The sequence below is a fragment of the Ascidiella aspersa genome, chromosome 2 (genome assembly GCF_963924565.1).
Source record: "Ascidiella aspersa chromosome 2, kaAscAspe10.2, whole genome shotgun sequence".
NCBI classification, from domain to species: Eukaryota; Metazoa; Chordata; class Ascidiacea; order Phlebobranchia; family Ascidiidae; genus Ascidiella; species Ascidiella aspersa.
The window spans coordinates 32,641,960-32,654,001 of NC_139448.1; the positions used below are offsets into that span (position 1 = coordinate 32,641,960).

Consider the following 12,042-nt stretch of genomic DNA (forward strand, 5'->3'; position numbering starts at 1 on the left):
CTAAAGACCCCACTTTGAAAATTTGCCAAGTGTAGAAATTATACATATTAAAAAATATATATCTTTTTTTGTTGTTTTTATTTACTTTTTTATTTTTTGTTGCATATATATTTTTGTTTGCATTAACACTTTCATTGTCTCCATTTGCAACATGTTATTTTGTGTATTATGTAAGTTTTCCGTTATCCTACACCTTTTCCTTTTTAATATAAGCACTTCAATTTTTAATGTGTAGTTTTCTTTTCCAAGTTTTACATTTTTTGAAACTTTCACTGTGTTGAGCTTTTTGTGTTGTTTTTCACCTTTTTCGCGCAATAAAATGGTTTACCCAATGAAATTTTTGTGGAATTGATTTGGAAACACTGAATACTAGCCCTAAACACCTGACCGAATAAACGGCAAAACGTCTAAACACCTGAAATTTAAACATGTTTAATTTTAAACGTGCTGACATTTCGCCCCTTTCAGGTGTTTAATTTTGGTGTTTAATCGAATGACAGTGCAGAAGAGCGATTTCTATCTATTGATATGTTGCCTGGTGGGTCTAACTCTATTTTTAAGTTTATCGCAGACTCGCATGGATCACAGGCACTTTCGTTGTTTCGAAAGTACCTACATGCAGGTGATCGTTACACGGGACACCGTTGTCATATTCGTTTTAACCATTCTTGTATTTTAGCACGTGTTCTGCCTAAGAGCGTATAGTTAAAGAGTCCGGACAACAACCGGGCAGCCAAAGCTCTAACTCGGAAAAACGTGTTCCGGTACTTCAAACCAGGGCTGGGAGCTGGAGCCGGAGCCATTGTTATTATTTTTGTGGAGCTGGAGCCGGAGCCGGAGCCGGAGCCGGAGCCGGAGCCGGAGCCGGAGCCGGAGCCGGAGCCGGAGCCGGAGCCGGAGCCAGAGCCGGAGCCATTTTTATTATTTTTGTGGAGCTGGAGCCGGAGCCGGAGCTATTTTTATTATTTTTGTGGAGCTGGAGCCATTTTTCAATTTGTGGTGCTTAAGCTAAGAAATTATATTTTGTTCCATCTCCAACGTTAGTTAGCCAAAAGCAATTTTTAAAACTTGCCATTAAATAAGTGACTGGTGGCACCGGAGCTGGAGCCGGAGTCATTGGGTGTGTGTTTGATGGCTCCGGAGCTGGAGCCGGAGCCAAAGGATATGAGTTTTACGACCCCGGAGCTGGAGCCGGAGCCATTTAATAATTGCCTTATGGCTCCGGAGCTGGAGCCGGAGCTAATGCTATTTTACGGTGGTTCCCCAGCCCTGCTTAAAACTGCGGGAATCGCATATGTGGGCAAAAATTAGCAAGGAAAATATGGATAAGTTGTTTATTGACCTCTCTAACTCTGTTTCACAGGATACATTGTATAAGATCAACAGTTTGAATTTTTAGGAATAGCCTACTGACATTCTGTAATACAAAAATTCCTAAGCAAGCTTAATCTATCGCCACAAAAACGATGCACTTTTTAAAATCCATAAAACACCTTGACTTTGCGACAAAATATCACGTTTGGGTCTGAAATCGACAAAAATATTATGTTTGGGTAACTGGCATCAATTCAAGGAAGAACTGTGGCCTCTACAAACAAGCAATTTCGTTAGGTTAAAATAAAGTTAAAATTTGATAAAAATAAAGTTAAAAAATTTTTTTTAGGTTAAAATAAAAATGGCCCTAGTTATAACATCCCGAGTTTGTCCTGCTTTGTGCAACATGTTATTTCTACGAAAAAATATATCTAAATATGTATATTTTTTTTACATTTTTATGTAAAGTTAGTTATAGAAATGCAGGCCTTTTTAGTGAGATTGACATATAATTTCAACATCGTTAAACAACCCCTTACATATGTATTACAAATTCATAACGTAGGCACATGAGTGTATTTTATCAAATATCCGCCAAACAAAACAACAGGAAAACACAATACTCTCAAAATGTATTTTGGATGCCTTGTGTCGGCTTATTAAATGAAGGGTGCAGTTTCTTTCAGGGTTGCGGAGTTGGTTAAAAATAATCCAAGTCCAACTTCCGAGACCAATTCCGGCCTTTAAAAAGAAACCCGAGTCTGACTCCGGCTAAACGTGCGATTTCGTTAAGTCCCTGATCCGACTCCAACCCTGCAGACTGTATCTACCCATTTACGCAACTAAAATATGGTGGATACTAGTCAATCCACTCATTGAGGTGCCATAAGATTCATCCACACAAATACGTGATTCAAAAGTATTCCACCCTTTGCCATTCTACCTTTACTATTTACAGTTTTCTGCCTTATTAGTTTCGAAATGTTGTTATTGCGCATACGCACGTCGGCTCCGCAACCCTGACGGTCACCTTTCATATTGTCAGAACAGCAAGATTCTCTGAAAATGTATTGCGCAACCAATTAACGTATTTACACAAAGCCTAAAATTAAATTAGACAAACAACGACCTGAGCACTGTAGCGAAAACAAATGAAGCAGCAAACGAATGCATATTAAACGTAACTTGGTGCAGCATAAAAAAATATTACAAAAAAGCGAATTTTAGATCTTTTTAAGATTAACCAGACTCGCCAGGAATAGATAGATAAAGAAGTACTCCGACTAGTGCAAAAATGAACTCCAAGAAGCCAATGGTATTGTTTGGTTGCACTTGTGGCATTTCCGTATCACCACGTGTTTCCATTCCATCGTAGTCTGCTGTAATTGTTAAATAGGTTTACAAGGCATCGGTTTCCAACTTGTTCAAAGGGCGATTTTTAGAGTCCTTTAAAAGTGGATTAGTAATTAATAAACACAACCACGCATTTCAGGACTTGCTTCGGCGATGCAGCAGCAGAAATCACTTAAACGTGTCATAAAGTAAATTGATGTTGTGTGTTACTTTAATCAACACAAGGTGCACTATAGGCAGACATACTGATTTACAGATATCACACCAGAAATATGTTAGGGGTCCGCGACCATTTGAAAGCATCAAAAAGGGGCCACCGGTGCAAAAATGTTTAGAACCACTGCCCTAAGATGTTCGTATATCTAAAACCATTAGAGTTGAACAAATTCCGTGTAAATAGTTAGATTGATTTTTATTCTGGTTTGTTTCTTAGAGTACAGACTATATGTTAACACTATCATCGAATCGCATTTTTATCAACTTTCTCAAATTTCTTTGTCGCTTAATGTATCTATAACATAAGCACGGCCTCGGTATAGCTGAGGTCCTAGGTTCAGGTCCTGCAGACTTCGTTTTTTTCAAAAAAAATGTATTATAACATTCAGTGTAGTAATCGTACTAGCACCATTTCATAAAAAGCGGTTAAACGATTTATTATAACAAAGAATCAACGACATCTATGTACGTCAAGGTTAACGAAATTTAAAAGATGTACGCGGACCCCTTAAAATTTCCCCACGGACCCCAATAACGCGGACCCCAGTTCCAGAATAAGGGCTGCATGTAGACCTTTTCAAACTGTTACAATTGTGAAAACAATGTAAACAAAGTCCGTCTATTCCAAGGGTTTTTAAACTGTTTTACCGCAGATCTATGAAAAATATTTTTGCTTCATGTGGACCACTGTAGGCAAGAAATTTAGAGATGACGTCATATAAATTTAAGTCACAACACCAATAGACTTTAAATACCTACTGTTTCCGTCCCTTTTCCCAAAAATGCGAAAGCGCCATGGAGTCTAAACATATAATCAGTGCGAAAACTTTTTCAGCACTTTTAATTTGAAAAATAATTACTTTTCAAATATACATTAAAATTTCAGTTAGGCCTTCACGGACCCCCTATAACTAGTTCACTTACCCCCAAGGGGTCCATGGACCCCAGTTTAAGAACCCCTGGTCTATTCACATCCAGCCCTAGTCTGCCTACCTTGGGTGTGTATTGGACTTCGAAGCGAATTGATAAGTAATTTCACGCAACGTAGAAAAAGCCAAACAAGTACAACGAGGCATACGAAAATGCCAACGAGAAGACAAATCTCAAAGAGCGGCATAAGCGTGACTTCCTTCATTTCTGCAACAAAATTACATTGTTAGCGAAAAAACAAATATATTGTATGTGAGCTGTAAATATTGGTGTGCCAATTTTTATATGTGTTATAGGCATATATGCTTTTCAGAATGTAGTAATCAAGTGCAAGTGCTAATTCAATTCTTGTTTCTACGAAAAAAATAAAAAAATCCGTTCGACAAAGTAGCATTTTTGATCAAATTCGAGCAACCGAGCAATTCAAACTAGATTAGAATGAGAATTATTCTGATTGTGCTCTAATTCGTTGTATTAGAAGACTAGAATTGTCTAGTGCAGTGCTGGGTCGCAACCCACTATTTCAGGCGAGTCGCGAAGCATTTCTAAATGTTACTGTTTTCTTTTAGATCGGGAAATTATTGCATTATCATTACGTAACATTAAGCAACCATGTGACAAATATGTAACAATTAGATGTGTTTTTCGCATTAACAATTTCAGTGCGTATGCCAGTAGTAAAGATACAGGTTTTATGCAACTTTATTTGTTTGGTCACATCTTATTGTGGATCACACAATAAAACTTGCATTAAAAGTAGGCCGCGAACTGAAAAAGGTTGGGAAGCCCCGGTCTAGTGGTTCTGTTAGGATGTAGCATTATGGTCAGTAAGGATCCGGATTTGGGCGGGATCGCCATTTAAGTTAATTTGCTATGTCCCAAAGGCGTCGTTTGCACAAAATATATTTTAAGTGGAAATTATAAATCGAAACTCTCAAGTGGAAATTGTTCCTAAGTGTCGCCAACTTAATCTAGATAACTTTTTTGCCAATGCGTTCCATCTTTTATAAACATACAGCAAAGATTTGTTAAGCAATAACAAAGTCTAATCCGAAATTAAGAATTGCAACAATAACATGCTTAATTTATTACGGACCGCCGAGAACTTGCTGAGTTTGGTTTTGGCCAGCTACTAGAAAAAGAATGCTGGCCCTGTGTTATAGGTTTAGGTAAGTATTATAACAATAAATAGGGTTTTAACCGTACGTCACATACTATAACAAAGACAGAATTTCTTTTTAAAACCTATTTTAAAAGCTAGTATATAGACCAGGGGTGGGCAACTTTTTCCAGTCGCTGGCCAAAATCAAACTCAAAAAGGTCTCCGCGGGCCGTTACATGATAGCTATGTATACTTTACGCATCTTAATGTCATCGCAACGTCAGTTAATCAGGAATAAAACTAGGGTATTTTGCAATTTACACACGATGGGAGAATAAGATTAACGCAAAGCGCATAGAAATATTTGCTTTTCCGTAGTTGAAATAGCTAGAAAATATGAGATATCGCTCCGTGCCCAGTTTGTAAAATAGGTCGTGGGCGGGATGATTTGCGTTGGCGGGCCGAATATGGCCCGCGGGCCGTAAGTTGCCCACCCCTGATATAGACCTACACTACAACAGGTACAATAGGTTTGTCCGATAATATCGGCTTGAAGCCGATATCCTATGCCAAGAAGTAATATCGGTAGTCATCCGATACCAATGGTATCGGTGCCGATCAGACACTAAATTTATATGGTAACTTCAGTAATGATTTACGATCTTAAGCCAAAAAAAAATTTAACAAAAGTACAGTACGTTAACAGTAAGAACTGCTTCACATTAACGCACATTGGCGTAATAGCCTGAAAACATACCCATGAATGTTTAATTTGATCTATTTTGCTTTTTTGAGCATCTTAATGACCTTATGAATTCAGCAGTTGAAGGGTTAATGACTTTATTCGGCTATGTTTGAATGGTGATACTTTTAATCCAAAATATCAGGTATAGGCATTGGAATGAAATGTTAAGAAACATATATCCATAATAGATGACTGAAATGGAACAAATATACGACAACTAACCTCGCTCTGTTTTGCAAAACATGTTTTTGTAAACACATGTTGTCTTTTGCGTGTATGTCCGCTTAACATCTTTCTTCTGCAAATAGTTTTGAATCTTTCGTAAAGTTTCTTCCAAGTTCCAACTTTGTTGAGCCATGGCAACACTCAACTGTTATTTGGTCAAATCTGAACACAACGGAATGTAAGTTATTTTTTGTAAAAGTTGTAATTTAGAATCCTTTTTTTTCTAGGAAATCTGTTTTTTTCAGGGCAGCATGGCTCATTGTTCAAGACATATCATACCAGGATTTACCTATAGTACCTACTTATCATTATTAAACTACAGCACAAACAAAAAGGTTAATAAGTTTACCTTTTTTCAATTGTAGAATTTTTCCTCCGCCAAAAACAACTACCGGGAGAAACATTTTACAATTGAAACAATGCCTGGCAGCAACAACATATACATGTTTACCTTTTTGTTGTGCAGTTCAACACGGATCCTTACTACGTTGATCGTTGCTTTACCTGCTCAATAGTGGGTCAGGTTGCACAGCAGAAAAACAGAACTTCCCTGATAAACGTTTGATAAATAAAAAGACCCAGCCGCAACCTTTTCTTAAATTCTTTCCTTTATTCTAAATTTTCCTTTGTTAAGTCCACCATAGTTGGACCTATAAAAATAGGGACCGTTGTAGTCAGGTGTTGGTTGACGTCTGGTTTACGTTGCTTTTGAGTGGGCTATAGTTAAACGCTTCAGTTCTGACGTACGTCCGCGCCTCTAACTATTTATAATTTAGAACACGAACAAAACAGCAGCAAACCTTGTTGCTGGCTTTAAACGATGTTGTATACAAGATTACCTGATCAAGCAACATGTACACTTCCGGGTTGGTGAGTGCATCCCCGTACACTAGTTTTATGTGGAAGTGCTGTTCTTTTGCCAAAGGTGCATATAAACGGGCTTATTGTCTGGCAGCAACAGTATATTCGTGTTTACCTTTTTTGTTGCGCAGTTCAACGCGGATCCTAACTACGTTGATCGTTGCTTTACCTGCTCAATAGTGGGTCAGGTTGCACAGCAGAAAAACAGAAATTCCCCGATAAACCTTTGGTAAATAAAAAGACCCAGCCGCAACCTTTTCTTAAATTCTTTCCTTTATTCTAAATTTTCCTTTGTTAAGTCCACCATAGTTGGACCTATAAAAATAGGGACCGTTGTAGTCAGGTGTTGGTTGACGTCCGGTTTACGTTGCTTTTGAGTGGGCTACAGTTAAACGCTTCAGTTCTGACGTACTACGCGCCTCTAACTATTTATAATTTAAAACACGAACAAAACAGCAGCAAACCTTGTTGCTGGCTTTAAACGATGTTGTATACAAGATTACCTGATCAAGCAACATGTACACTTCCGGGTTGGTGAGTGCATCCCCGTACACTGGTTTTACGTGGAAGTGCTGTTTTTTTTGCCGTTTTTAGTTACGTAAATACAAAACAAATTGTGCTCCACGTAAATCTAACTGTGCTTGTAGGTAGGAATGTCTGATACTTGATCTTTTATTTCAATACCGATACCCAATATTTTCGACAAAAACATTCGCGAACATACCTGATAACGAATGACGTCATTACGCAACACGCTGTACTATAAAGGCATTTTTCCAGATTAATAGGCCAAAATATGGTCTAACACTCTAACGTAAATGATTTTAGTTGCCTAAAGTTGATGAACTATTCATTTTAAACTTTACCTTTCAAGGTAGAATAGCTTAGTTGGATCGCAAATCATTGCTGAAATTTCTACGTTAATTTTGTTTCAGGTCGGCACTTATACCGCCCTAGTATCGGACGAGCACCGATATTACAACTTGGAATGGGGTAGCGGTTCCGATACGATATTATCGAACATCCCTAGTTTATAGCTTGTCCTAGACGATTTTTATGAAGTTTTGTCAAATTAACGATATAAAAGCGTTTTTTGCTTTGTGCGATTCGATAAAACATCTTTGTTATTTTGTATTGAACACTTCTCACACCTAAAATGTAACAAAGTATACGAACTGAATAAAATGAACGAACTGTGTGGTGTTATTCAGGTCGCTTTTAAGTCACTTTTAGATGTACCGTAACTTTGTAATGTCACAATCTTGTGCAGCTTTGTGACGTCATGTTATTTCTACGAAAAATGTGTCTGTATATATACAGTTTTAATCATTCGAGGCAAAGTTAGTTATTATAGGTAGGAATGCAGACCTTTTTAGTAAGATTGACATATCATTTCAACATCGTTAAACAACCCCTTACCTATGTTTCACAAAAACAACGTAGGCACATAAGTGTATTTTATCAAGTAAATTCGTCAAGAAAAATATAGGGAAAGCACAATACTCCCAAAGTGTAATGGGGAAAGATGCAGTTTCTTCCAGGGCTGCGGAGTCGGTTAAAAATAACCCGAGTCCGACTTCAACGAAAAAGATAAACCCGAGTCAAATGTGTGATTCAGTCCCAAGTCCGGCTGTTTTACAGCCTGTATCTAGCCATTTACGTAACTAAAATAAGGTGGATATCAATCAACCCACTCATTGACTTGTGATGCATCCACACCAATAGGTGGTTGGAAAATATTCCAACATTTGCTATTCTACCTTTACTATTTGCAGTTTTCTGCCTTATTAGTTTCGAAATTTGATGATGCGCATGCGTACATCGAACTTCGCAACCCTGGTTTATTCTCAGACAGGTCAACTTTTAAAGCGTTACCACAGCCACTTTCTCTGAAAATGTATTGCGCAACAAGTTGGCGTGTCTAAAACAAAGCCTAAAACTAAATCAGGCAAACCACGACCAAAGAACTATAACGTATACTAAGAAAGCAGCCAACGAATGTATGTCAAACGTAACTTGGTGCAGCATAAAAATATGACCAAAAAAAGCGAATTTAAGACCTTTGCAAAACGGCATATTAACCAGACTCGCCAGGAAAAGATAGATAAAGAAGTACTCCGGCTAGTGCAAAAATGAACTCCAAGAAGCCAATGGTATTGTTTTGTTGCACTTGTGGCCTTTCCGTATCACCACCTGTTTGCATTCGATCGTAGTCTGCTGTAATTGTTAAATAGGTTTACAAGGCATCGGTTTCCAACTTGTTGTAAGGGCGATTTTTAGAGTCCTTTAAAAGTGAATCATTAAAATTGTTTTGATTAATAACTTTCCAGTAAAAACATGTAAAAGTAGGATTCATTTGACAATAACAAAGTAAAACGAATTAGTCTGCAATGGGATTTTGACTTGCAACAATCGCCAAACTTATACGCCGTATTGACTTTTAACCAACGCCTTGTTTTTCGTCTTGCAATAAAGAAACTTGGCCGGTTAATCCACATCCCTTGGGATGTTTGTATATGTAACAAACAAATTTTTAACAAATTCCATGTCAATTTCATTCTGGTTTGTTTCTTATATTTTTGATTATGTTAACCCTATCATCGAATCGCGTTTTATCAACTTTCTCAAATTGCTTTGGCGCTCAATGTATCCATAGCGTAAGCACGGTCTCGGTATAGCTGAGGTCGTGGGTTCAAGTCTTGCAGACTTTGTTTTTTTTAATACATTTCAACATTCAGTGTAGTAATCGTACGAGAAGCTCTTCATAATAAGTAGCTAAGCGATGTATTTATTACACAAAATCAACGACAGCTATGTACGTCGGTTAACAAAGGTTATCGAATTTTAAAAGATGTTAGGCAGACCTCAACTTCCCCACGGACCCCAATGACGCGGACCCCAGTTCCAAAACAAGTCCTGTATGTAGACCCTTTACCCCAACTGTTACAATTGTAAAAAACACCATTGGCCAAGTCCGTCTATTCCAAGGGTTCTTAAACTTTACCGCAGACCCTGAAAATTATTTTTGCCCTACATGGAGCATTGTAGGCAAGGAATTTTAGAGATGGCGTCATATAAATTTATGTCACAATACCAATAGACTGCAAAAATATGCTGTTTCTGGTCATTTTTTAATGTGAAAGCGCCATAGAGTCTAAATAAACATTCAGTGCAAAAACGTTTTCAGCATTTATAATTTGAAGAATAATTACTTTTCAAATATACACTAATATTTTAATTAGGCCTTTATGGACCCCCTATAACTAGTTCACGTACCCCCAAGGGGTCCATGGACCCCAGTTTAAGAATCCCTGGTCTATTCACATCCAGCCCTAGTCTGCCTACCTTGGGCGTGTATGAATGGACTTCGAAGCGAATTGATAAGTAATTTCACACAACATAGTAAAAGCCAAACAAGTACAACAAGGCATACGAAAATACCAATGAGAAGACAGATCTCAAAGAGCGGCATAAACGTGACTTCCTTCATTTCTGCAAAAAAATTATTGTTAGCAAAACAAATATATTGTATGTGAGGTGTAATATTGGTGTGCTAATTTATATATGTGTAGGCATATAGCCTATGCTTTTTAGAATGTAAAAATCAAAAAGTCTTTTCGACCACAGAGTATTAATTCAAATCTTGTTTCTACAGAGAGACTAAAAAATGCCGTTGGACAAAGTAACATTTTTGATCAAATCCGAGCATACAAGCAAATCAAATTAGACTAGAATTAGAATTAGTCTGATTTAGCTTTGATTCGTTGTACATAGAAGACCAGAATTGTCTAGTGGTTCTGTGAGGATGTAGCCTCATGGTCGGTATAGTTTCGAATTAGGGCGGGGATCGCCATTTAAGTTAATTTGCTCTGTCCCAAAGGCGTCGTGTGCACAAAATATTTTTCAAGTGGAAATTGTTCCCATTAATTGTTCCTATTACGACGATTTAGTGAGCAATAACTAACCCTAAATTAAGAATTGCATAACATGCTTAATGTATTACGGACCTCTGACTTGCTGAGTTTGCTTTTGGCCAACTACTAGAAAAAGGTTGGGGGCCTGGATTAGGTTGAGATAAACAATAAATAGGGTTTTAACCGTACGTCACATACTATAACAAAGACCTATTTTAATAGCTGGTGTAGGCCTACACTACAACTGGTACGATAGGTTTGTACGATAATATCGGTTTGGAGCCGATATCCCATGTCAAGAAGTAATATCGGTACTCGACCGATACCAGGGTGGTATCGGTGCCGATCCGATACCAAATTTAGTTGGTAATTTCCGCAATAATTTACGATCTAAGGCAAAAAATATGTTACAAGTAAATTTAACGAAAAGTATAGTACGTTAACAACAACTGAACTGCCTAAAACTCGTAATAGCCTGTAAACATACCCTTGGACGTTTAATTTGATCTATTTTGCTTTTTTCAGCATATTAATGACGTTATTTGGCTATGTTTGAATGGCGATACTTTTAATCAAAAATGTTGGTCATAGTTATCGGAATAAAATGTCAAGTAACATATGTCCATAACAGGTCACTGAAATCGAACAAATAATCGAAAACCAACCAGAATTGGGTAGACTTGGACAACTAGATTTATTTTAGCTTTTTAAAATTAGATTGGAATTAAAATTAGATCATTTCTTTTTTTTCCAAATTAGATTAGAATTAGAATTACCGAATTATTATAAAAAAAGAATTTGAACTAGAATTTGAACTAGAATTACATTTATTATTCACAATCAATTTCATTTAAATCGCAAATTATTCCAAAATAATGTGAATGCTAAGTATTCCTGTTTTGATGTTGTTCCTTTTTAACAGCCTATATGGTTTTCAAAAATTACACACAAGTCGTTCCGACCAAGGAGTTTTAATTCAAATTATTTTTTTCGACTGAGATACTAAAAATGCCGTTGGACAAAGTAGCATTTTTTGGTGAAATCCCAGTTAGATTAGAACTAGAATTAGCGCAAACATACAATTCTCAATTGAAATTAGACGCATTTTTCTCTAATTCATTGAACTACAAAACTAGAATTATCTAGTTGTCCAAGTTTGCAACCAACCTCTTTCTGTAATGCAAAATATGTTTTGGTAAACACAAGTTGTCTTTTGCGTGTATGTCCGCTCAACATCTTTCTTGTGCAAATAGTTTTGAATCTTTCGTAAAGTTTCTTCTAAGTTCCAACTTTGCTGAGCCATGCGTACATTCAACTGTTACTAGGTGAAATCTGAACACAGCGGAATGTAAGTTATTATTTTATAAAAGTTATAACATTCA

General features: G+C 37.0%; 1 protein-coding gene across 4 annotated transcripts; it reads right to left on the bottom strand.

Annotated features, from left to right (window-relative positions):
- Positions 1-2,205: 2,205 nt before the first annotated feature.
- Positions 2,206-6,564, bottom strand: LOC146164996 (uncharacterized). 4 transcript variants are annotated; one of them, XM_083382785.1, is made up of 4 exons: positions 6,337-6,564; positions 5,883-6,047; positions 3,877-4,020; positions 2,206-2,690 (listed from the first exon to the last, which is right to left on the bottom strand). In XM_083382785.1, the coding sequence occupies exons 2-4, from the start codon at positions 6,016-6,018 to the stop codon at positions 2,554-2,556; spliced, it is 417 nt and encodes a 138-aa protein (XP_083238911.1). In that variant the 5' UTR covers positions 6,019-6,047; positions 6,337-6,564; the 3' UTR covers positions 2,206-2,553. The 4 variants fall into 4 exon arrangements, with proteins under 4 accessions (XP_083238911.1, XP_083238909.1, XP_083238912.1 ...); XM_083382783.1 differs by having other exon boundaries at positions 2,206-2,693; XM_083382786.1 differs by having other exon boundaries at positions 2,206-2,760.
- Positions 6,565-12,042: the final 5,478 nt, after the last annotated feature.